Source organism: Perognathus longimembris, chromosome 5, assembly GCF_023159225.1.
Source record: "Perognathus longimembris pacificus isolate PPM17 chromosome 5, ASM2315922v1, whole genome shotgun sequence".
Lineage (NCBI taxonomy): Eukaryota > Metazoa > Chordata > Mammalia > Rodentia > Heteromyidae > Perognathus > Perognathus longimembris.
This window is the reverse complement of record NC_063165.1, coordinates 21301740-21329401: the sequence shown is the minus strand read 5'-3', so window position 1 is coordinate 21329401 and position 27662 is coordinate 21301740. Positions and strand designations below refer to the sequence as shown.

The window sequence follows — 27662 nt, the reverse complement described above, 5'->3', positions numbered from 1 at the left end:
TTAATCATTGAGAAGTGTTCACCCCTTTTGTGTTCCACTATTCATATCCAGTGTACTGTAATGTGAGCCATCGCCCAGATTCTGCGTTGGATAATTCAGTAATTCTTAACAGCTGACTGAAACTTAGAATACTGAATTCAGTGAACTTGGAAATCTTTCCTTCGGGCCATTATAAAACTCCAAGTCAATGTCTTTTTTTTTTCAGAAAGGATGAGTAAAGGAAACTGATAATTTTGTTATATGTGTGTTTTAAAATAGCATACTGATGTCATTAGCTAATTATTGCTTTAGTTATTAGTGCTTTTAGGTTTTAGATTTTCTTTAAATGTGTGCACAAGACCATCTACTGTAGGAATCTCAAAACCAAAGAAAATGGGCTTATTTATAGGCTTAAAGATTCTTTTAGAAAGAGAAGCACTGCTCAGAGCAGGACATTGAAAAAGTATTTGTTCACGAAAGTCTGTATGCATGCAACTCTATCTTTAGTTTTGTTGAAAATGAGCAAGTTAATATTTCTATGATGAAGAAATAGCAAAGATGTGTTACCAACTTGAGAAAAAAAAGGACGAATAAATTCACATCAGCAATTGTTTCATTCAAAGGAACATTCATTCAAGGAAAAGCAAAAAGGCTCTGCAAGTATAACTGGTTATGTATCTATATGCTTATAATGAAGAGAAATGAAAGTAAGAAAAATAAAGAGAGAAAAGATGCATATTTTCACTTCTAATAAATATTTAAAAGATGAAGTTAACTTTGTTAGTCCTTGTTCCAGTTTGGAGCCTATTATATTAGTTAAGTATGGTGGCCCAGATCAAATTAAGTCATAATTTCTTAAGTTTGTATTAATGTGATATAACATAAAATACATTGTCTCACTGAGTCTATAGTCTAAATACACAAAGGAGATATATGGGATATTTATTATAAGTAAATATGTATCTCTAGCATAAATGCCTCAACAACTCTGGTAAGAAACATTTTTGAGTCCAACTAATGTTTAAACATAGCCAAATTTCAGATTATCACTTTAAATAACTGATGACTTTTAAATTAATAGGTTTCTATTGTAATAATTTACTTATTTGTGGTGGGCAAAAAAGGCATCTGGTTTTAAATGTTTACCTTTTGGAATGATGTAAATTAGTTCTATAAGAGGAATGTACCAAGAGCAAGAAATAAACCCATCAAAATGCCAGTGTGTGAAGTAAGTGAGCCCCAATCTGAATATATATGTGCCGTGTGTCTGTCTTTCTGCCTGTCTGTTAGTGTGTGACTATGTGTCTGTGCACATACACACACAAACACACACACACACACACACACACGTAGAAAGATATAGATATATCCATCTATTCACATTAGATATATTTTAGGACATATGGTGATGTTTCAAAATGTTATCACAGAACACACATACAGGTTTCATAATGCTTCACAACCCAAAATTGTATAGTATACCTTCCAACATTACCTATAAGCATCATTTTATTTTAATAACTGAGCATGGTGTTTTGTTACTCTTTTCAAATAACATCTTACCACTGTTTTTTTTTTTTAGCTTTTTTCTTTATTGTCAAAGTGTAGTACAGACAAGTTACAGATTCATATGTAAGGCAGTGAGTACATTTCTTGTCTTGCTAGAATGCTCCCTGAAAGAATATCATGGGCTTCTTCCTAATCCATTAATTGTATCCAAAATTTACACCTCTTCTAGCCTGTTCCCTTTTATTCCCATGTTTTAAAATCAATATTGTTATGGACATCTTTCGTGTCATGTGGAAATTGTCCTTAATTTCTCAGACATTAAGTTACTGTACGATTACCTTACAATCCCAGGATTCCAGTCTCACTGGGAATAAAACAGTGAATTTCTTCATTCTCTAGAATCAAGTGACATTTAAATAAAATGCAGCTAGAATCCGGCTGAGTCACAGGATTAAAATTAAATGTGTTATTTTAATATATTTCTTTAAAGACCAAGTGATCTTCATTAATATTTTAAGATAAACCATCATTTATTTTTATTGTAAATGTATATACACAGAGGTTACAGTTACATAGGTCAGGAAGTGAGTACATTTCTTTTGAACAGTGTCACTTCTTCACTTGTTTTCTCTTACTTTTTCACCTCCTGATTGCCTCCCCGACAAGTTGTAGAGTTTGATTTCCAACATAGTGTCTAGTGAGTGTCACTGTTGTGTTAGTTCACCCTTTGTCTCATCACATCTTTTCACCCCTTTTAGATAATTATATAATTTAGCAAAACTCGATTCTTGATTTCCTCCCCTGACTTTCTCAAGGAGAATGGAGAAGGGGGCAGGCAGTTAGGGAGGATGGTACTTGAATACACTTTTTTCCAACAAAGGGAAGCATAAAGATTTTTTTTGTTTTTTTTAAGTAACAATCATTTGGTTCAATGAATCACTGTTTAATCTCACTTGTGAACTGGGAAGTGATACAAGCTGTTTCCCATCTTTAAATAATTTCTACGTTCATATTTTGTTCTTTCAGTTAATAGAAAAGTCAGATACAGACTGAGCTGAAAATATATTTTAGAAAGCTAAAGATATTACTATGATCTAGATCAGAGATAGCATAAATCCTAAAGAATCACTTGCTCATGAAAAAAATTAACAATTTTGAAAGATGAACCGTTGTTTTTCCAGGGAAATTATAGGAGAAAGTACCTTCTTGACTCACCATAAAAACTGGCTCTGAAATGGAATGGGAAGGTAGAACCCAAGAGGTAAAATGTGAAAAACAAAATAAAATAACAAAACAGATTGTTCCAACATATTTTTCATCTGAGAGAAACTATTAAAAACATCAAATACATTGAAAATATAAAACGCTAATTTTGTCTTTTACAAGTTGACTTCAACTTTTTAATTCATCTAGTTTAGAAAAGCAACAAGGTATCCACTATGAAATCTGCCTCAGCTAGAGTTGGTGGCTCACACTTATAACCCTAAGCACTCAGGAAGCTGCAATCTGAGGATCTAGGTTCAAAGCCAGCCCAGTCAGGGAAATCTGTGAGACTCTAATTTCCAGTAAGACAAAACTTGCACTGTCATTGTGGCTCAACTGGTAGACTAGCCTTGAGCAAAAACAAGATCAAATACAGGACCTGGATCCTGAGTTAAAGCTATGGCATAATGATAAATAAGGGAAGGAAGGGAGGAAGGGAGGAAGGGAGGAAGGGAGGAAGGGAGGGAGGGAGGGAGGGAGGAAGGGAAAGAAAAAACAACTTACCCCTTTTGTCATGGGTGGCCAGGTTGCAGTCTAGAAATGTCCTTGAAATAAATGTCATCACTCATGAAAACAGAATGCAATATTTAAATGAAATTAGGTAGATTCATCATGGTATACTTTGTGTTTCAGTGTTAAGTTTATTGATGAAATTATAGTGTATTATATATAATGGTTTCTTTTCTCAATGAGATGTGAATAGCACATAAAGAATGCTTTCAAAATAACACTAAAATTGCAAATAATTCAACTTATTCATTAACTTTTATTAGAATGTGTCTAGACCATTTCTTAAATTCATTGATATAGTGTTTTAAAAGTGAACTCATGTTAGTGTGCCATAATATCAGTATAAAATATTTCACAGATGTGCCAGCATTACACTGCCATACATAGCTTTTTGAAAAATACCAAGATTAATTAGATGCTTTGAAATTATGAAACAGTGATATCTTGAATTAATGAAAGTTTAGTTAAGTAATATGACCAGAATATTCAGCTAATACACAAAGAGTGAATAAAATAAGGGTAGTCTGGGAACATGATGACATGTTTTAGAAATTAAAAATTGAATTTCTTAACACTCCAACGAATTCTTTCCTCATTTTGAGCTTTATTTTTATCTTCCCTAGGTAGTTTTCTAAGTTAAACACACCCATATAATGTAGATGTAAAGTCTTTATATTTTGGCCAGCAGAGGGCAATAGAACATTGTGGACTAACTACCCTCGGCCAATTTAAACATTACAGGAAGGATTTTCTTCTTTAGAAAAATATACAAACAAATGTGAGACTCTCTTTTTGTGCTTTACTAAAGTATTTTAGTAAAGTACCTGTGCTTGTATAAATACCTAGAGTTTTGAACTCTGTCTGTGATCAATTATTGTAACTGCAGTGAATTTGCCATCAATTCTCAGAGAACCAGTGGGAAAGTATGCAATAAGTAGCCAAATGCTTAATGTGAATCAAATTTTGAAGGGAAATTCAAAGTAAAATTCTAAGTTTTTGTGAAGAAACTTCCACAAAGGGATTCTATTATTCCTTTTGTAGTGGCAGGATAGGAAAAATTATCTTTGAGCTAATAGACCAGTCATATAGGTATATAGATATATATATATATAGATAGATATGTATATATATGCAAATAAAGGTATACAACTAAGCATTTGTCATTTATGGACTCATCCTGAGATTACTATTTTAAGATCAATATTTATTATTTATTGCTTTAAATACTTTTGGCTTGACAAAGAAATTACTTGTAAAAAAAAGTGGGGAGATTTTTACACAATGGGAACTGTCGTTAGAAAAATCTGATTGAAGTAATTTAATCAGCATTTAAAATATTTTATATTCTTTACTATGTGTTCTAAACCTAGTTAATTTAATGTGCGTGTCAATGTAATAAGCTTGGAATATATTACTCTCCCTTATTGGATGATTCTTTCCTTCAAAAAGTTTTTATTTTCACCTATCCCTAAATAGACAAGCATTTAGAAAGTTCCTTAGATGACACTTTAATATATATATATAATTATTTCCTTTTCTGTACCTTTTGTCTTTGCAATCTTCATAAACCAGGTTGCATATTTCTATACATGTAATAATATTTTATGGACTTTCCTGTTTGACCAAAGAATACCATGGTGGGTAGGTGGGGGTTACAGGCACAAGCCATCAGTGCCCAGTGACATTTTCTCATTTATATACCTACATATGCAATCACTGTTTGGACTATAAGCATTGTCTTTTTGTTTTAAAAACCAAACATGTCTGTTATACATCATCACATCCCACTTACCTTAGAATTGTATTTACTTGTTCTCACAGTGAAAAAGGATCTATTTTGAGAATCTTTTTTGTTTTAGTTTTAGTAAGGTTTTGTTGTTGTTTCTGTTGTTATTGAACTCTAGGCCTGGGCAATGTCCCTGATCTTTTATGCTCAAGGCTGGTGCTCCTACCACTTGAACCACAACCCTTTTACCTACAATCTTTATTTAGGATTTCTTATTCTTCCTAAATAGGTTTCAAATCTTAGGATATTAGACAGAATTGATAGCAAAAAAAATCTTTAATTTGGAAAAAAAGACGTAAGATTTACAAGGAGACCAGATTAAAGATACATTTTGTAGTAATTATTTGTGATTAGTGCTATGAAGAGAGGGTGAAAGTTGTTCTAGGAACATTTCACACAGAAATCTGTCCTGTTGGGTAAGAATGGAAATGGCAGGACTAGGTAGGCCTTTCCAAGCATGAGACCTTGATCTCAGAATTAGGGGAAATCTGGGCTAAAAGGCAAATTTTTCTATCTGTGTTCCTACATTAATCACTTAACTTCCTCCTGGAAAACACATTTAATGATGTTCTTATAAATGTGTGTGTGTGTGTGTGTGTGTGTGTGTGTGTGTTGTGTGATGCTTTCTCAAAAAATCTGAGCACAAGACCAAACACCAGCATAAAACAACAACAAAAAACTAACATCCTTTGTGAAATTGTTTGAAAATATTAAGGGGAAAACCTTCAGAAACTTCAGCATAGTAGATAACCTGATTCATTGACTTGATTTGGCTTAGTGTTCAGTATATGTCAGTATGAGCTAAATAGAACAGACAGAAGTTCATAATTGCAATGGAGATGTATTTTCTAGATAAAAATTTGATTTTTAAAACATGATAAATGTTCTCATCTTAAGATACAATAATGTATACTTTTCAATAACTAAAATATCCACTAACTGATGTTTTTTATTTAATTATTCTAGTTTTATTTTTCATATTTTGCCAAAAAGGGAGGATATTGAAATATTTCTTATTCCTATTAGAATTTAGAAGAAAATCAAGAATTTAAGTAATGGTAGCTAAAGTAATATTATACAGGTAAATTAGTAAGTATAACATATACCTAAGAGGATTCCTATTTGGTAAGATGTTTACATGTTTACTATCAATAATTACAATTAACAAATATTTATTGCATAGATGTTCCTGGATGAAAGGACTAACTCATAAAATAATGAGTTGTGTGTAAATGTATACTTTCTCCCAAAGGTAACAGTTTGGAAAAGTCCACAATGTCAGGATTTATCGCCCTTGCTAAAATAAAGGAATTTGCTTTGTGGTGTGAAATAGAAGACCTGTGAAATTCAAACATACTTGTGAAATACAAACATTTTTATTTATTAATCAGGGGTAATGAAAACAAATGGCATCCCTTGAGCAAATATGTGATAATCCCTTTGAAATAGAAAGCATTTAGTTGTTAGGAATTGTCTAATATTTCTCCTTTGTTGCTGTAATCTTTAACTCCTGTGTATATTGGTTCAAAAACTTTTAATGGACAATTCCCATAGTAATTCTAAAAGTGAGTAAAAATAAGCTGTGTGAAATATGTGTTACATCGCAGACTATATGTAATTAAGGCAAAATTTACCAATGATTTAACTAAAAACAAAATATCATAAGATATCTTTCAAAATCAAGTTTCTGTTCAGTTAGTGTCACCTGGGAAAAGCTAGCCATCTAACTTCCTATGTAGAAACTTGAAATTAGTTGCAAATACTTTTAACACATTCATATGATGTAAATTATTTTACTTTTTAATGATGGTGTTAGGAAATATTTCATAGCAAGTAAAAAATAATCTCATGATTTTGTGGAAAGAAAGTAGAGATTTTTCCAGGAATGAGTTGCTCAAGCCTGTAATCCTCACAATTCAGCAGGCTGAGATCTGAGGATCATGGTTCAAAGCCAGCCTGGGAAGAAAAGGCCTTGAAACACTTCTCTCTCAGAAAAATCCATAAGTAGCACTGTGACTCAATTGGTAGAGCAGGAGCCTTGAGCAAATAAGAAGCTCGGGGATAGTGCCTAGGCTTTGAGGTCAAGCCCCAGGACTGGCAAGAGTGTGTGGTATGGGGCGTGTGTGTGTGTGTGTGTGTGTGTGTGTGTGTGTGTTTATGTGGGAGGTGGGGGTGTGTGCATGGGTGCATGAGGGAGGGGGACAGAAAGAGAGACAGAGAGAGACACACACACACATAAAGACAGAGAGAGAGTTTGAGAGAGAGAGAGAGAGAGAGAGAGAGAGAGAGAGAGAAGCTGTGGATTGAACCACCATGAAAGTTAGAGTTCAGACACTAGGCTTCATTCCCCACCCATTCATACCAGGTTTTGAAAATATTCCACATTGTAAAAGGCAAACATTTTAAGAGGGAAAATGTAGATAAACAAAAAATTTAAAATGACAAATAATAAAAGTTGATTGCATATATGATCATATCTCAAAGAATTATTATAAGTTTTATTTCTATTCTATGCCTCTACCAATTTTTTTTTAAGTATATTACTCTTGTTGTCAGAAAAAAAATTAAACTCTCACCAGGCTCACTTAACATCTGAATACAGGAATTCAAGCTATAAGTCATTTAGCATATGATTTTTGGCTAAATGTTAACATAAGATAATAAAACAATATTTCCTTTTTTAAATATTTTATATAAAGTAATATTTAGGGATCATTGTATGAGTATGATTTTTTTGTATGATGTTTCTGGAAATAAAGTTGTTTTGCTAACATTTAGTTTTACTATTTGCTTTGTTTCAAAGATACTCCTAATGAAACATAAGCACAATAAGGTAGTTACGGGCTTGGGAAATTCTATATTCTAGGTGCAATGAAGTAGCTTTAAAGTCGTATTTAGTGATAGGAAATTGAGAAGATGAGATTAGATCCAATCAACAAAGACTTTTGGTTAGAATAATGGAATTGGACAATTTCTTTCTGGAATGTGTCCAGGATACCAGAGAGGGGGTGGTTAAGCTCTTGGGAAAATATATAATTATCCTTGTTGTTAAGACAGTGGGTTTACATTTCATGTCAATTTTCAGCAGCAGTTTGTTGCTCACTGACAATTGTAGGATTCAGATTCAGTATTTATCCACAAGAACGAACACCTCCATATTTAGGATTCTGTCCCCAATCACTAAATAGCTATTAAATCTCAAAGCCCCAATTTAGCTTTCCAAATGTGAAGCAGAAGCCATATAAGAAAATAAAATAATAGGCTATAAAAATAAATAACTTTCAAATTATTTAGGATAGTACATTTTAACTAATTATTATAGTCAGTATTATTTATTATAAACCTGAATATTCTTTTTTTCATGAAATAGCAGTAACATTAAAATTTAAATTAAAGTAACAATACTTATTTAGTAAACCAGATTTAGTAACTCAGAACTAGATCCTTGTACATATAAAGATGTTTTTCAAGTCACCATAATACTTCTTCAAGGAATTCATTAAAATAACTGTTACAATCTACGGAAAAACATTCAGAAAAAATGAGCTAGCAGATGGGACTAACCATAATGAATATTGAAAATAAGACATAAATCCCCACATATGCACCTCAATCCTGTAAACATTTCCTGAAAAGGTTCTTTTAAAAAGCAATGGAAATCCAAAAACATTAAACAGTTTCGTAAAACACATCTGCAGAATTACACATAATGTAAATTACTTAGAAAAGAGTTTGTGTTTAGATTGCAAGCCTATAGAGTAGAGCTTTCAGCATGCAGCTGTTAACTATGATAGCAATTTAAGAGAATTTTAAAATCATGGTTAGTATTGTATATGCTTAGTTCCAGATAAACGAGGAAGAAACCAAAAGGCAGCAAAATCCAGTGGAAAGCTATACACACACATCTTGATGTTTTCCTATATATATATTTGATTGCCTTAACCAATTTCACTTTCCATCCTTTTCTTTTTTTCCCAGCTATCTCATTATATTTTAACAATGCATACCACTTTGAACATTTTGGACATAAAAATGATTTACACTTTAAAATTCCATATGGAAATAGAACTAAAACCAAATATACTTAAGAGTCACTTTCTTGTACTGAATCCCAAAATGAAATGACATCTTTAAACAAAACAATGCAAAACTTATTCACAGATGTCCTATAACTGAGTAAGTGCAAAGTTTACAGTACTGTTATTTGTACCGAACTGTCTGTTGTATAGATAAAAGTCAGTGATCCAGAAAGTAAAAATTCAAATCTAAGCTCAACCTTAGTAAGTGGAAAAAGAATGCAACTGAACTGACAGTATTTTTTCCCTTGAGCATTAAATGAATTCCAATGTATAATGTCCTTAGAATGGTATCTAGGAATCTAAGGCCACATATGTTGACTATAATGTCACAAAGGAGCAAACAAATCCAAAATTTAGTGCCTAAATGCCTGTGTATGAGTCACACATTTGAAAATCACACATTTGCAAATTCATAATGCAACAATAATATCATATATCTTACTCTGGGCCTAACAGCATAAGTATTCTAAATGTAGAGAATCTTGATTCAGAAATTCTGTCTAAGATGTTATAGTGAAAAGAAATCTTTTTTAATAATTCAAGTGGTATTTTATGAGTTAGACCCCATGCAAGAAGGTGTTGTGGGGAAAGCCAAAATTTTCCTTCTTTGCATGTTAGAACACATTTGTGAAGGCTGTTTCTAGATGGAATACTTCAAATTCACTGGTGGTTTCGATCTCTTTGCTTCCAAATAGCCTAACTCAAAGTAATCACAAGTGTATTTGGCCTGAACCTTGAGTAGGAGTTTGTAGATGGTCACAAAGACAGCACCAGAGACAGTGAATTGTAATCACTGGTAGCTCTCAGCTAGTTGACAAATGGTTGTACTCTAGACAGGAAAAATAAAATTTACAAATATAGAAATAAGCTTATTGAAGAAAAAGTTTCTTCCTGAATATGTACACATAGGTAGTAAATTACAAATCATTCATTAAATCATATCATTCAATAATAATCTGAGTACTCACTGGGATCCTTTAATGTCCCAGTAACCAGAATAGTAAAAAATCACTGGACTCATGTAGTATTTTAAAAGGAGAGGGGCAGCCAATAGAAATAATGGAGAGATGGAAATGTGTTAGTCCATTGGATAGGGTTATGTGCATTGCAGACCAAAAACAAATAGCTTAACAAAGCATGGCAATGGGTATACAAAGTGTTCAGTGATGATTTAATGTTGAAGACTGTTCATAATGAGTGTCTCTGAGAAGTCTCAATATTAAAAGCCTAACAGAAAAGGGTGTGTAAATTTTCAGATAGATGGGAATATTAATTTGCATAACGCAATGCAAAAATCCCAGAGACAGTTGGTTGTCTGATTCTTCTTAGTTACAGCATAAAAACAAAGTAAGCAAAGGCAAATGAACCTAGGAGGAGATGTTGTCAGAAATCATGGGGACCAGCTTACTTTAGACCTCGCAGAGCTTTGAAACGATGGATAATCTCTTACTTCAAATGGGATGCGGAAACTAATTGAGGGTTTGGAAAGGAGAGACTTGATCTGACTTGAAGTTAACAAAGTCCTTCTGGTTAGAGTACTTTACAAAGAATAACTCACAAGTACACATTCTTCAATACACGGCCTTTCTCAAAAAAGAATGGTCCATTGCTCATTTTCACACATATTTTCTGCCAAGTAACTGCCATGTGCAGTTAAGTCCAGAAAGCTGAAGATATTAATTTCCAGGTGTGGGCCATTAGAGATATAATGTCACAATAATAGCATGCAATAGACAGGGCCTTGTTTACTGAAAAACCTAAGTTTTCTTTCTTTTTTTTTCAAATCTATTCTCCCTTAAGAACTCACAACACTTATGTACATATTAGACATTAGGGAATCCTTGAATATGTTGCATTCAAATTCTCCCACACCTGTCCTTCCATGGGTCTTTCCCCCCACGCAGTGCTTTGGTTTAAAACAAACTGAGTTCAAATAGAAGCTTCATGGCTTCTAAGACACTAAACTTTAAGTTAATCATTTACTATTAGGATAGAGATGGGCACCTCACTTAGTGAGAATTAGATAATGTTTGTAAAGGGGCCCAAACTGTGACCTCAAAAAATTAATGCTAATTCCCTATATCCTCTTTTATTATCTTAAAAAACTAACCATCTGTTAACATTAAAAGTATAAATTCTACCAAGACATTGTTGCTGGTACTTAAGTTCCCCGGCCATATCAAAAAAGTTTTGTGATATAGTACTTGCGTTTAGAATATCGACAATGTCCCCAAGACTCAGAGACACTAAGTAAGGCATACAGACAAACAGTAATTTCACCAAGTTCAGTGCACCTAGTTTATATTTTCTAATAAGCCTTAGAGAGTCTCATTGTGGCTGAAGTGCATGATTAGGTGAGACTACTGATGTTCTATAAAACTCTGTGCTGACAGTCATGGACAATGACTTAACTCTTTAACTAAATGAAGATAAATAACCCAAAGAACCTTTGTACCGATGTTTGTCTGGTTTGAAGCAAGTAATTATCCATTCTTAAGGGCAAATAAACAAAGATGTTGTTACAATGTGCCCCCTACATATGAAAGACACCATATAGATGTCTTCTGAAATACAGTGGATACTGCAACAAATGTGAATCTATTTTCCTTTTATCAGGACTGTTGTAGGTTACTCTCTGATATGAGATCCAATTAATGAGACTTGGGAAAACTTTCACATATTTATTTTAGGCCATCAATTTAAATGTCAAGAACTGTATAGTTTATTCAACAATTTTGTGGAAAAAATTTTGCTAAACTAGCTGTTATACCCTGAGGGATGGTATCTCAGGGGTTTTAGCACAGCCTTAGTGTGTACTACTGATAGATCTGCTCACCAAATCTGCTGGGACTTGTGGCTTTTATCCCAGGCTCTGTTGAATTCTAAAGCTTCTTACTAAGAAGGAAGACAGACACATGTTCTGCTTTGCAGTTTCCTTAGGAGCTCTATTCTGCTCCTCCTAGTCTGAAGAAGTCTCATTTGGGATCTCTGGAGAGATTCTGACTTGGAATTTCATTGTTTCCCAAGTTCCTGCACTTTACCTTTTCTTTAAAAGATAAAGCCAGTTAGGAGCAACCAAGAGATCACCACTGCTTTAAAGGTTTCCTGTTGAAAAAGTCTCTTTTCATGAGACTAATGGGATATCTTACTTTTAGGGAATCTGAATTTCATTGACTGTAAAAGTGAGACCCGAAGTCTGTAAATAAAAATTTTAAATGCACCACTCATTCTTGTCATAGTGATCTGACTTAAAGTTCTGAGTGCAAATAAAGACACTTTCTCCTTCCCTTGGCCCTTGGAATGAATAAAGTTTTGTTATTCAGGTATTAGTTGCCAAAAGACCTGACTTGAGTATGTTTCTTTTTTTGGCCAGTCCCAGGCCTTGGACTCAGGGCCTGAGCACCATCCCTGGTTTCTTCCCGCTCAAGGCTAGCACTCTACCACCTGAGCCACAGCACCCCTTCTGGCCGTTTTCCATATATGTGGTGCTGGGGAATCGAACCGAGAGCTTCATGTGTAGGAGGCAAGCACTCTTGCCACTAGGCCATATTCCCAGCCCCTTGAGTATGTTTCTTACTGATTATACACATGTACTTTTTCAGACACTCAGAGAGACACAGTGAGTGCTTTGTATGTTATTCTAGCTAATTAATGATCAGTGGAAAAAGTAGACAGGTGACAAGCTATGATGAGCCTTTCTCCAAGAATGTCCCAAACTAATCATTTCACCTCCAATGTCTCTGCTGGGATGGTCCAGATATTCAACTCTGGGATCTGTTTTACTCTGTGAGTAGATCACTATAGTAAGTAAGATCTTTTTTGTGTTCTGAGAATAGGATTACATTTGCCTCTTTCACTACTGGCACCCTTTACTTACTTGTAGAAGTGGTTTCATCATAGTTTGTTGGCATGGACAAAATCTAGGTGTGAAACGAAGACATTATGAAAGTTCTTTGGTAGGTTGACTTTTACTTGTTATGCATAGGTCTCTATTTCTGCTGAATAGAAATCTCTAGATTCCAACTACCCTTTGGAGACTCTGGGGGAAAGAAAAGAGCAACATAAATGATGGTGATACTCAACACTGATGATGAAAATCTTGATAAGAGGAGTGGCTATAGTTGATGGACTATAATTACTGTGCTGTCCTAGGTCATTTCATCTCTAGGGCTGGAATCAAGGGAGATGGGTGGTTGTGGTTTGCTAAAGTTGGGAGGAAAACACTAGTATTAATATGGCTTCCATTCAATAAGTACATATTTTTGGATTGAGTATAGATTAGCATATACTAGGAGCATATATGAAGCATGTATCTAGCACTAAGGAGAATTTTTAAACTTAAAATCCACTTAACTGATAGGAGGATTTAAAGGATTTTCTTTCTCTCTTGCTCTTTCTCACTATACCTCAGCTTATTTATTCTCTTTTACTGAGTAAGCTTATCTTAAAAGCACATTTTATTCCAAACAAAGTTATATTCTATGCTTCTCACTAAATGTCCTTTCACCAAAACTGAATCAACCTGGGTCTTTCAGCATTTGCTACACATTCTTGTTTTTATTGCTGAAATGATTCTGGTTGGAGTCTTTGAGTTCTTATCTCCAGCCTGTTTACTGAATTTTCAGTCAGCCTTCTCAGGATTAAACTATCTTTCACTTTCAAAGATAGGTGCAGTTAGCCAGACTTTTCTTTTCACAAAATGTGGCTCTGAGGTTATTGACTATAGCCAGAAGTGAGGAAATGAATGTGCAACATGCTTTTACATTTTACTTTTTAAATCAAGTAATAAATGCATTAACTTAAAAAAAAAAAAGAAAAGTACTGTCTCTATAGACAAAAATTCAGCTGGGCATTGGTGGCTCACTCCTGAGATCTTATCATAAGGCTAAAATCTGAAGATTGAGGTTCAAAGCCAGCCTGGGCAGATAAATCTGAGAGACTTTTTATCTCCAAATTAACCACTAAAAACAAAAAAAAACAAAAAACAGAAAGCTGGCTCAAGTGGTAGAGCATAAGCCTTGAGCAAACAAAACAAAACAACATCACAAAGCTCAGGAATAGTGCATGAGCCTTGAGTTCAAGCCTCAGGACGGCCCCCCACCCAAACAAGAAAAAATATTCACATCCTTTCTTTCAGAGGCAATGTTATTAATTAAATAATCATTTGAGGATTAGTATATGTAAATAGCAACTTACTAATGAATGTAAATATTAACTGATTAAAAATAATTGTTCTAAGTTGCCCATATCTTCCATTTGCTAAGTTTTCCACATGTGTAGTGTTATGATACATAAATAGAAATTTGTTAATGAATTATAAATATTAATTATTCATAAAATAATAGTCCTAACTTGCCAATATCTTCCATTTGATAAGCTTTCCACACATCCATTTTTGCATTTTGTCTTATTTAATAGAAAGAATGCCAAATGAAGTAAAGATTGCCCGATATCCCAGATTTGTTTTATTTTCTTTTTTAAAATCATAATATGAGGAGTGTGTCAGTGGTTTACACCTGTAATACTAACTAGCTCATCAGGAGGAATATTACTGAGACTCTCACTTCCAGTTAAGTGGAGCTGTGGCTCAAACTGGTAGAGAGATAGCCTGAAGTTAAAAAGCTCAGGAACAGGGCTGGATTATGGCCTAGTGGCAAGAGTGCTTGCCTCCTACACATGAAGCTCTCTGTTCAATTCCCCAGCACCACATATATGGAAAACGGCCAGAGGGGGCGCTGTGGCTCAGGTGGCAGAGTGCTAGCCTTGAGCAAGAAGAGGCCAGAGACAGTGCTCAGGCCCAAGGCCCAGGACTGGCCAGAAAAGAAAAAAAAAAAAAGCTCAGGGACAGCCCCCAGGACCAGAGTTCATTTACCATGACCCAAACCACAAAAGTTATAATTTGCACTGGGCACTTGGTGTCTCATGTCTGCAATCCTATCTACTCAGGAGGCTGAGATCTGAGGATTGCAGTTCAAAGGCAGCTCTATCAAAGGCAGCTCTAGGAGGAAAGTCCTTGAGCCTCTTATCTCTAATTACCTACCCCACAAATGCAGGTGGTGCGTGGTGCTCAAAGTGGTAGAGAATTAGCCTTGAGCACAAAAGCTCAGAAGCTCAGGGACAGCACCTGGGCCCTGAGTTCAAGCACCCCCACCCCCAGTCCTCTTCCCCCTTCCTCCATCCTCAGATGAGTAAACAGAATTCACAGGGTCACTGGGCTAATGACTTTAAAATGCGGGCTGTGTAGAACTACCATGTTCACTGTTTTTGAAAGGCCTCATGAGATCAAACTGGGTTAATAAAGTATTTCCCCGATATTTCTCATACATATCTCCCTAGTGTTCAGTCATGAAGTTGAAGAGGAGACTTTTGCTGAAGCACAATGAAACCAGCCTAAGGCCTAACCCTAAGTCCTCTGCTCATTGGATAGCCTTTCTACTGCACCTTCTTCAACAACTTCGACAAAAGAAAACAAATGGTGTAAAAGTGGTCATTTACAGTATAGATAATTATCTCAGTACCTCTGTACTTATGGCTCCATGGGCTCATTGTTCTATTTCTAGTTTTATTTTATTTTTTAAATTTATTTTTATTTTTAATTTTTTTGATAATGGGGATAAAGGTGAAGGTGGATCCATTTGGGACTTTCTTCCAAATTCCTGGAGGCAGTAAGGAAGAGGTTAAGCTGGACCAGGAGGATTTTTTGAAGTCTTTGGCTGGGAGGTTCCATTTGGAGAAAGGTGCAGGGGAGAGAGGGGTGGCAAGGGAAACAAGATTAAGTTCTCATTAGCTTCGTTTTCCACTCCTGAGCAGTATGATCCTCACCCGAGGGCGCAGTTGGGCACCCTGGTTTGTGGGTGGAAATGTAAACTAGCAGAACTTGCCAGACCAACACCTGGAGACCTTAAACACAGGCTCAGAGAGGATCGCGCGGCCCCTTTAAGTGTTCCTGTGCCGAGCTGGGAGAGGGAGGAAACTGAGAGCCTCGGGGACGGTGGGGGAAACCCGCAAGCAATTGAGCCAGAGAGGAGGCGGCGTGAGAGCTGAAACTTCAGACACTGCTGCTCCGGGCGGAGCTCGGCTGGGCTGCGGTGGCGGCTCGCTCCCACCCGTGAGCATCCTCCTCGCGCCTCTCCATCCGCGGGGGTAGGTTTCGGAGGCGTGGGGGGACCAGGACCCTCTCTCGCGCAACTGCCAGAAGCCAGGGGTGGAAGTTGCCACCCTTAGGAAGTTTTAGCTCCCGAGGTGGTTTAGGGGTGTCTTGAGCGCGCGCCCCAGTAGAAAGAAGGACCAGAGCGGGCAATGCTGGGTGCTGCGCTTGGGCTGGAGGTGCCTAGAAGGCGCGCGTGAATCCGAGGGGCTGTTACTGTCCCCCCAGTGCCCTCGGCATCCCCCTCAAGTGATGGGCTCAAGGACCCGCCCAAGCAGCCTCCGACGCCGCACCGCCCCTTCGATCGCCTCCAGTGCGCGGAGTCACCCGGGCGCACCCCCGTCGCCCCACGCCGGTCCCGCCGACCGGCTACCTTTTTGACTTCCATCTCCGGCCCGGCGCGCGCACGGGGCCCCTGCTGTGGACGAAACTCGCCGCTAAGACGGAGCAGCACTTTTTCGGACCTCCTTCATCCGTTTTTCACACCCCACCTTTGCCATCGCCCCGCCTGGCCCTCGCTGTGGGGTTCTGGGCAGACTTCGTGGGGGCGCACGCGGGGAAGCTCGGGCAGACGGTTTGAGGCAGGAAGCCGCACTCCTGCTCCTCTGCCTCGGCTCTTTGTTGTTCGCTTTGGATGCGCCTTGGAAGTAGCTGAGCGTCCTCGGAAACCCTGGGGGCCGGAGGAGATTGAACCCTGGAATTGTTCCTTGGCAAAAGGGCTCCAAGACATTGACAAGCACCTCTCCGGAGAGGTCCGCAAGTCATTGCCCCTGCAAACTCCGGGCGGATTGACCCACGTTGCTTATATTAAGCCTTTGTGTGTAGGGTGTGTGGCTTCCTAAATTTGGGGACCCATTTCGACTCGCTTCTCCTTGGCATGAGACAGTACACAGGACCTACCCGAGGACAATGATCGCGGAGCCTGCTCACTTTTACCTCTTTGGATTAATATGCCTCTGTTCAGGTAACTTACATCTTCTTTTCTTCACCCGTGGTTTTCCTCTCCGGTCCCCCTTTCCACTTTTCAGGCAAGCCCTGACCTGTGTTTTGGCCGTCTCTCCCTTCACCTGAGGGGCTCCATCCTTGCTGAACTTTTAGGAGAAAAGGCCTCTACTTTGTATTTTGGGATTGCTCGTCTTCTCTCTTCTCTCATCTCCCAAAAAACGTCCCCAATCCTCCCCAAACCTCTTCTCTGATCTCGGCCCTTTGCCAAGTTCAGGGCACGCCCAATTTACTCTGGGGCAAAAGCTTGTCTGAGTCCCAGACTAGGGAGAGGGAGTGGTTGGCGGTGAGCTTTGGGTCCCCAAGATGAGTGAGTCCAAACCGCTTTTATCCAGGGGCTGCTCCCTAGCAGGGCTGGGGTAGGGAAAAACTGTGCAGGGGGGTGGGATGAGTGGGGAATTTGCGACCCAGAAACTCCCCAGGATTCCAGAATCTGGTCTCCCAACTCACTGCCTCCCCTTCCAAACACAAGGGGTTATTAGTAGTTGTTTTATGTAACTGAAGTCTGTAATTAAATCCTATTCTGAAGAAACTTCAGGAAGTAACTCCTCATGGAAGGATATAAACTAGCCACTGACTGACTGGGTTTAGAAAGAAAACAGGCGTTTGCAAGTATCTGGAAGGGAACAGTGAATTAGTTGCTTGGGAACCCTCATCCGAGGCAAGGGAGAACAGAAGGCTGAATTAAGAATTCTAAGATTAATTAAATAGTATCGAGACTCCATGGGAAGTATTGGAAGGATGCTGCAACGGGAACCTTCTGGCATATGAGTGTACACTGGCACTGTGTCCACACTTGGAAATAGTTTTCTTGAACTCCAGAACTTTTACTATAGGTGGATGAGCCAGGACTCAGCTTTTGTTTCTGTCCTTCTGGTAGATTCTGGTTTCAATCACAGATCCTATTCCAGGCCATAAAGACCTCTCTCTCTCTCTCCCTTCTTTCTTCTTTCTTCTTCCTTCTTCTCGCCCCCCCCCCCCTCACCATAGAGAATTCCACAGTCATGGACTTATAGGTTACAGTCCCTCTATTTGCATAATTATGAAATCATTCTAAAGGTTACTTTGAACCTTTTTTGTGTGGTTTATGGTGATCCTTTCTACTTTGACCATTTTTGTTGTTGTTGTTTTTACTTAAGCCAAATAGTTAATGGAATATGAGAAGGAAATAAAAAGGAAAAACCCACATCAGCTAAATGACAGCAAATAAAGCCCCTTAAAAGAATTTAAACCCAGGAGATGTGGTTCCTGGCGGAAAGTTACAAGGAACATTTGAAGTAAACTCAATAAGAAATTCATTAAATTGTTATTCCTTTGAAGAAGACAGAAACTGTGTTTCATTCTTGGAGCTTATATATACAGCACTGTGGATGGTTCAAAACAGTAAGCATTCTTTGGGGCCACCAATTCCCATTCCCAGCTTCTCTTTTCCATAAAACAGCTTTTCTTTTCTTTTTGTCTGAGTTTGCATATCTGGTTGAACAGACACCCACCCCTTAGCTATGGGTGCAAATCAAAAAACATTAAGATTTGATCTATTTGTCTCCCTTTGCTCTGTCTCTCCATAGTTTCAGATACCTTTGAGAGTTTTGTTGATTCACCTTCTCCGTTAAAGTTTATTCACGTGTGTAAAGTGAAGTGTCACTGTGATAAATGACTGGAAGGGAAGATTACTGAAGATAGGGGGATTAATGGTCATTAGTCACTGTTTGAGCTGGGTTTGTATATTCTAGGACATTTTATCATGGCTGTAGATTAAAGATAGGGGCACACTAATAGGATATCACTGAAAACTGGTCGAGTCCGCAGGTTCTGTTTCCATTTGGAGAAGTATAGGTGTTTTGGTTACTCTAGCATATTTAGTGGACTGACTAGTAATTGATACTTAGTGATTAACACTTGGGATTAATATTTGAGGGTTAATATTTAGGCTGTTAAAGATAAGTTGATACCGTGCATTATTTTATTGTATCTCACTTCTACATATGTCAATGATTTTTTTTTTTTAAAGAAATGTGGAACTTCTTTGCTTAACTACTTTTTGTCAGGGTCTTGGGAAACGGTTTCTTTGTGAAGTGCTTTCTGCTATTTAACTTGAAGTATTCTTTTTAAAACCATTGCTCTGATAACTTTCACTCATGCTGTGAATCTGGACTTGGGAGGCCAGTGAAGTTATTGGACTGCTAGAGTGATTAAATGACAGGGTGCTGTTGTAAAGCAACACTATTGATTTAAATAAAACTTTACAGACCTAAAAGGGTTATAACGGGTAACTTGGGTGTGCTGGAGACACCTGGTCAAGGAATGAATGAAGTTCTTGAAAGATTGTGTTTCATGTCTTGCCTGGAGCTTAAGATCACAGCCTATCACTTGTTAATGGAGTGTATTTAAGGGAAATGTGGTGAGCTTAAATAAATCAAAGTGTATTGAGGGGGTAAGGTACTTTCAACAAGATTTAACCTGTAAAAGCATCTATTGGTTGTCAGTGCTCTTTTATTTTTTTCTTTACTTTTTTTTTTTTTAAACTGGCTGCCACTATGACAAGGTCCTGTAAGTTTTCTTCAAACAGGTTCTGTACTTCATTTTGGTGTATGGATAGCATACTTAACATTGAGTGTATGTTTAAGAGTATTTGCTTTGTGTAGCTTTATTTGTTTTGTTAAAATTTAGTGCTATAATGTGTATCTTTTTTGGTGAGGCTAAAATATGGAGGTCAGGTGAGTATTTTTTGAAATTCTGTTCCTGGGGCTTGAACTCAAGGTCTAGGCACTGTCTCCGAGCTTTTTTTCTGACACAAGAGCTAGTAATCTACCATGTGAGTCATAGCTTTATTTCTGGGTCTTCTTTTTTTTTGACTGATTAAGTAAAGATAAGAATCTCAAGGACTTTTTTTTCTGAGGCTGGCTTTGAACTGTGATCCCTCAGATCTCAGCCACTAGAGTATCAAGTTTGTATACTTCCATTTATTTCAATGGAGAACTACATTTTTGTGTGAGGTTTAGGTGTGCAGACCAGAAAAGGTAGCCATGTAAAAAATAAAATAAAATAAAATAAAAAACAGACAAACAAACAACTCTGTATTCTCCAGGAACTGTTTCTAAGCCTCCTGTTTTATGGGTTTCTTCTCTCGCCCATTTGCTAAAACCCACCAAGTGAAAAAGTGAATTTCAGTTCTAACTTACATGAAATTGAATTCCAAATAAAATGGATGTGCTGTATTGCTGAATTACTTTGGGGGGAGGGATATAGGGTAATATTACCTTCCATACCTCTGTTAAGAGGAGGATGGTTATTGATAAGTTTCATTATTTCAGCTACTTATCTGCCTCTTCCACCTTCCTTCTTTCCTCCCTTCCTCCCTTCTTTCCTTCCCTCCCTACTTTCTTTGGCAAAATTCTTGGGCCATTCCAACAAGTCCCAAGTGCTGATTAGTTTCTTTTTAACCTTGTTGGATTTCAAATACATATACTTTATATCTTACGAAACGTTTCCTTTTAATGGGACCTTTTTCTTAACAGTAATTTTTGGTTGCCAGCTCTTAAAACAAAGTTTACCTGAGTATTTTTTATTAATTTTTTTCTACCATAATAAAAATTCCTATGTCAGTTAAAATGTTGTAAAATGCTACATTTCAAACTACCAATGCTAATATTTATTTGTTAACTTTTACATTAACTAGATTATATATGTATTGGTGTCTATCATTTTAAAATAAATGACCAACAGAAATAAAATTGGAAGGAAAATAGCTTATAATAATAACCTAAGTAATTGAGTAGTTCTACCTGTCAATAAAAACACTAAGGTAAAATTTATGTTAGTTTCTGTTCCTTTAAAAATATTAAATTATTTTTGTTGTTCTGGAATCAAACCCAGGGTCTGCCTAGCGAAGCAGTCTACTTCTGAGCTACATCACAACACCTAAATTTTTAATTCTTAATAGAAAAAAATGCAAAATGCTCTGCAAGCTTCATTTTTAATGGGAAAATAGAAGGAAATCAAAGGTGCTATTCAGGAAAAACTTAGGCCCATAATAAGCTATAAAATAAAGACATTTGGGAACAAGAAAAAGTAAGGAAAAAGAAAGTAGAAATGGGGTGTAGTAGAAATGTAGAACTAGAATTATCTTAGTTTTAGTGTGGGAAGGCCGATGAGGTTATTCAGTGAGCTATTTGTGTAGCCTGAGAGGGGCCCTGGGTTTGATCCCAGGCACCACAAAAGTAACATGCACATACACATACACAATGCCTGTCTGTCTGTCTGTCTGTCTGTAAATGGAAAATATGTAGCAGTGGAAGGCTAATGTAAAGTATAACCTCTGGCCATCTACAGGGAGAAGTCAATGAAGAATGTGCAATTTTGATTTGATACCAACAATGGTACTCAATATGTAACAATTACACAAAGGAGTAAAAATGCTGCATTTCATTAAACAAAAAGACAGGTGAAAAATGTTTTAGGTAGTGATAGAATGTTTTTAAGTGACATTTAACAAGTTTTCAGACTGAGCACTGCTTCAGTTTAAAATGAGATAAAATACAAATTCTGGAGCAAATTAAATGTCACAATGACTGAGTCTACTACTAAGAAGTTACGATTACCACTGGTTGAATGTTCACCATGATCTTATGTAATACTTGTGAGAACTCTATGGCCTCGTGGTATCAGCAATGTGATATGACTTCCTTTTTATTTATTTCTTCACTCAATTTGTACCAGTCCTGGAGCTTGAGCACAGGCCTTCCTCCGAACTTTTCTGGTTAAACCAAGCACTCTGACACTTGATCCATATCTCTACTTCTGGCAGTTTTGGTAAATTGAAGATAAGCATCTCATGGACTTTGCTGCCTGGGTTGGGTATTGGACTGACATGGGCCTATACCTTGATCTTTAGATCTCAGACTCATTAGTTGCTAGGATTATTGTCAAGAATCACCTAGGTTGCTCTAACACTCCTCGGGGAGAATCTACCTAAAGGAGAATCTACTCCTATAGGAGAATCTACAGTCTTGTAGATTGAGCACTTGGAAGTCATTATTTTTCCTGTCATTACAGAAAAAGAAAAAGAAAAGACTTTTAAACTTGTAGATAGCCAGACAAGACATTCAGTTCCTTCTACCTAACCATTTCACAATCAACTTTGATCCTGTCTGCTTCTCTGAAATGCTGAAAAGAGGAGACTGAGTGTCTGTCATAACACTGCCCGCTGGAGGTAGAGATGCATATAGATCCCAGGCTGTGCTTTGGAAAATTAGGGCTATTCTCATTCATACACACTTGAGGAAAGCATTTGCTCTGAGTCTCAAGACAAATAATTGGTGCTTGTCAGAGAAGAGCCTGTGGAGAGACAATCATGTCCCCTGTGGTTGCTCTTACCCTCTGGGTTAGGTAAGGGCTGGCGATCATTTAGCAGTAGATGAGCCTTCTGCCTGATTGCAGTTCACAGATGACTCACTTCATGGTTACTGATCATGGAAGGGTTGGGCATTAATACCTGGTTGATCAGCTTGTTAGAAACTGCTTATGCATAGCCAATAAAGTTGCCATCCTGTGGAGATCAAAAGACCACCTCCTATCTTTACAATTGTGGATTAACTTGGTTTCCTTTTCCTCTTCTGCCTCCACTTAAAGCTCTTTTCTTCAATCTTGCTGATGAAAAGGAAGATAGCTTTGATCTCCACTTCTGCATGTACATAACCCTCTCTCTGTATCTGAGTCTCTCCCAGATTCTCTGCTTCTGTCTCTCTCATTTTCTTTTTCTCAGTTCTCTCACTCTCAATTTATCTCTGTTTCTCTCTTGCAGTTTCTCTTTCTGTTTTTCTTCTTTCTTCCTCCCCTCTCCCCCACCTCTTTTTCTCTTCCCATCCAGGACTCTAACAATGGAAGATGTTAAGTTGTTTCCCTCATGTGAAAGCTAAGCTTCATTTCCTTTCAGCCTAAACTCAGGCTGCTACAAATCTCGTCTCATCTTTGATTTTACTTGGCTCCCAAACATCTTACAAAAGTATTGTTCCACACATAACAATATTTTGAATCACATGCCTATACATCTTTCTGACTTTACTCATAGAGAGAAATATCTCTGAGCATTCCCAGCTATGTATAGGTTAGAGCTGGAAAAGATTATCTATCTATTTATCTATGTATCTATTTTATCTATCATTTATCAGTCTATCAATTTTGTCACCTGGGCTTGAACTCTGGGCTTACATACTGTCCCTTAGTTTTTATGTTCAAGGCTAGTACTCTGCTTTTTGAGTGCCAGCCCCACTTCCAGCTTTTTAGTAGTTAATTGTCTCCTGGAACTTTACAGGCAGGACTGGTTTCAAACCCTAATCCTCAGATCTCAGATTCCTGAGTAACGTAGGATTACTGCTATGAGCTTCCAATACCCAGTTATTTATTTTGTTTAATTCATTTTCTAGGGTCAGTGTATAGAAGATAAAATCTTGTGATTGTGAGTCTCTGATGGTAGTAGATATTGTATAGGTTTGGTGCCTGCCACTTAGTTTGACACTTGAATGAAGTGTTAAAAGCACCATCAATGGATACAGCAAATGTCAACAGGGCACTGTGGCTATGTTAAGTGAGAATGCAGTCTTTCTGTGTTTAGTGATTGATGTGTATCATACACATCAGCTTTGGTTCCTAGTAATGCAATGTATTTTGCATAGCTAATGTTCTTCCAGCAAAGTGGAACATCATTCACTAGACAACATATTTTAAGAAGCACATCTGGTCATAGCAACTCATGGGCACACTTTTCCAGAGTATGCTTGATTGCATTTTCAAAAGAGTCACATTCATATATATCTTTGTTCAACCCTTCTGTACAAGACCTGGGAACTGGGGCCAATTTCTCTCATAGTCAGCCATGTAAGGCTCATTAAATTCACATTGTTCGCTACAATGCTTTGCAAGGGTCCAAGTTTAGAATAAATACTAAGCTCCAGTTCCTATCACCATCTTCCTAGAAATTCTACTGTTATTTGAGGAAAAGGGGTATTTGAAGAATAATAAAATCAGTGCATGTAGCCAAACATGGGCACATTTGCCTGCAATCCCACCATTTATGAACCTGAGACATTATCCGGGCCAACCTTGATACAAACAAGTTTCAGGCCATCCTGGGCAACATAGTAAGGCTCTGTCTCACCAACCAAACAATACATCAACTGTAGCCACTTAGTACTACAAAAAAAAAATCACCTGAAGTATGTCATCTCTTGAATTAAATAAAAAACTCACTGAGTATAGAAACAAAGTTGACATGACTATGAGATTCTGGATAACATATCCTATATGGCCATAAATTTATGAATCATTATGGAAATAAGTCAGTTTGTTACATGTATTCCTTAAGTTCAGGCAATGAGGAAACAAAGGCTGGATTTAAGCTTCATTCTAGGAAGTGATTTTTTTCTATGTTCTGCCATTAGAGTCTCCAGTAAAAAAAAGAAAATGGAGCCAAAGAATGAGTGAATCAGGCTATATCATGCTAATAACCTAGGCTAAATGCCATAATTTCATGTGTAAACTAAATAATCTATTAACCCATCATATTCTTTTAATCAATAATGATGAGCATTTAATTTGAACAAAGAATAATTTATCTGCAATTCCTTCCTTGTAAAATAAACTGATGCATGCTTTTAGTTTCCACAGATCTAAGGACAGCTTTGTTTACCCAGGCTTGATTTAAAAGGCAGTCTTTATCACTCTAAAATTTCCCTGCAGTGGTGATGCTCATATAACACAATGAGTTAAGGCCCATTTGTATGTGCTAACTGCACACCTCTGGGTAGTTTTCCATTGCTTTTGTTGCTTGGTTTGGGAAGTAGGTTTCATGACTTCAGACCATTCAATTAGCAAGTTGTCTGTGTAAAGTAAACTGCCTTGTACCGTCCGTGGGAGAGAAAACTCATCTGTTTTCAAACCTCCTCTCTGATGAGAAGCACAAGTTTCCTAGCAATCTGGTATTAAATTTGGAACTCCAACTCTCTTAAGTCAGTCAACTTACTCGGTAATGCATTGCCTACACCTAAACAACTCCAAGAAAAGTACGATAGAGGCAGAAGCCTTTATTTGGATAGTTTTGCAGATGGTTAGGGCATTTACAGAAGAGCTCTTTGCTGGGGCTGGGGATATAGCCTAGTGGCAAGAGTGCCTGCCTCGGATACACGAGGCCCTAGGTTCAATTCCCCAGCACCACATATACAGAAAACGGCCAGAAGCGGTGCTGTGGCTCAAGTGGCAGAGTGCTAGCCTTGAGCGGGAAGAAGCCAGGGACAGTGCTCAGGCCCTGAGTCCAAGGCCCAGGACTGGCCAAAAAAAAAAAAAGGAAGAGCTCTTTGCTATTCATCTTTGTGAATTCAGAATGAATAAAGCTATCTTAAGCTTCAGTATAGTAGAAAAAAAAAAGGAGAAGAAGAAAAGGCAATGTGGTATTTGGTCTGTAAACTCCTACTTGCTTATCTTATTCCCAAAGCATGATGATTTTTTTAAAGTAATTAAAGATGAACCAATGTAATAAGGACTTGGTTGTATACCATGAATCTGAAGGACTTAAGAATCAATAATGTGTCCAATAATAATAGTGGGACTGATAAAGCATAAAATGTGTAGAGTGCTCTTATCTGCCTGGCAAAGTGCTAACATGCCTTATCTTAGTTAATACTTGGAGCAACCGTGTTAGAAAGGAATGTGTTGCTATTATCCCTGTTTATCAACACAGGGAATGGGGTTCCGAAAAGTTAAGCTCCTCGATTATGATCTGTCAGTCAGTTGGAGAAGAGATTGGAAACAAGCCTATCTGATCTTCACAGTTACTGAGACATGCTCCACTACTTCCTTACAGGAAAATGCATGTAGATGAGATGGTAGGACTTATAAATAACAGAACAGGATGTCATTTTTTCAACGTTTATGTATGTATGCCACTATTTTTGCTTCATTTTATGGTGCAAATTTTTTTTTTCTGGTCTTAGGGCTTGACCTCTGGCCCTGGGCACTGCCCTTGAGCTTCCTTTGCTCAAGGCTATCACTGTACCACTTGAGCCACAGTGCCACCTCTGCCTTTTTGGGTAATTGGAGATATGAGTCTAATGGACTTTCCTGCTGGCTTTTAGCTGTGATCTTCAGATTTCAGCCTCATGAGTAGCTAGGATTATAAGTGTGAGGCACCAGTGCCTGGCTAAGGTTTTAGATTTTTATGTTGTACCTTATTCAAGGATTTTCCCCCGCTTTGGTTTGTCACATATTAATACACACACAATACCTTGATATTAAGCACTATAAAACATACCGACTTTAGGCATAAACAGAACATGGTCTAGTGAAACTCAATGCTGTTCAGTTTGTGCGATAAACTTAAGCTAGGGGATGCCAAGTTGTAATATGATAGTAGTATGATAGCTAAATTGTGTAAGTGAATCAAGTTTTCTTTACATTGAAAATGACATCTGTGGGCTTACTAGTGTCTGTGAAAGATTTGGTTTTGAATATTTGGTGTTGCATTTGGAAATAGATTGTCTTTTAGGGATAAGATGCATTTGGTGCTAAAATTTTATTAAGCCGAAGCTGGGTTAGGAATTCTGAATGTTACTTGTTTTTAAGTACATTCTTCAATGACAGATTTGATAGAAATGAAGCAAGCACATAGCATCGATTAACAGGATTTCTGCCAATAAAGCCTGAGTGAGTCTTTAAAAGCTATCTAATGCAGTAGTGTAGTCTGTACAAGAAAAGGTTTTCAGAGGGTTTTGTTTTTGGATTTGTATGTATTTATTTTTACTCTTTTAATTGTATAGTTCTGATTATGACTGTTTTATCACTTCTTAGGTATATATTTCACAGATGAACTCAGTGGTCTTCAAATATCACTTCAAATTGTGTAGATAGGGGTCATATTTTTATATTCCTTTCTCTATTTTCAAGAGATTGTGACTAGACTCAAACTTTAAAAATAGAATCTTCTCCAAGTTTCTTACTGTACACCACTCAGTAAATCAAATATCATGGATGAATCCTTCCTATAATGAGACTTGGGGCCTTATCTTTAAGGGTTTTTTTTTTCTTTTTTTAATATAATGACTTAAAATATACCTCACAATATATTAATCTTTATGCATTCATTGCTATGCAGTTTGCAAATGCTACTTGTTCCTTATTAATGGAGTTTAGTAATGTTATTTTATTAATCAGTAGGTCATTTACTATAAATCATGATAATAAAAATATTATTAATCAGTTGTCAACCTCAGTTGCTGTTAGATACTTAGAAAATTGTTTCACCCTTGTAGAGATATTTTAAAATAATAAAAAGAACAAGGAATGTTTCACACATTAGAAAATGTATAGGAAGTATTAACAGAAGACTCAGTTGAAT

At 37.0% G+C, this 27662-nt stretch overlaps 1 protein-coding gene and 1 pseudogene across 4 annotated transcripts in view; one reads left to right on the top strand and one right to left on the bottom strand.

Moving 5' to 3' along the window:
- LOC125351039 overlaps window positions 1-16261 on the bottom strand; it is a 70099-nt pseudogene extending 53838 nt beyond the window's left edge.
- Robo1 (roundabout guidance receptor 1) overlaps window positions 16140-27662 on the top strand; it is a 367669-nt gene continuing 356146 nt past the window's right edge. For all 4 annotated transcript variants that reach the window (XM_048346427.1, XM_048346425.1, XM_048346426.1 and 1 more), the window contains exon 1: window positions 16140-17237. In XM_048346427.1, coding sequence (XP_048202384.1) covers window positions 17183-17237 — 55 coding nt within the window. In that variant the 5' untranslated portion in view covers window positions 16140-17182. The remainder of the gene's footprint in view (window positions 17238-27662) is intronic.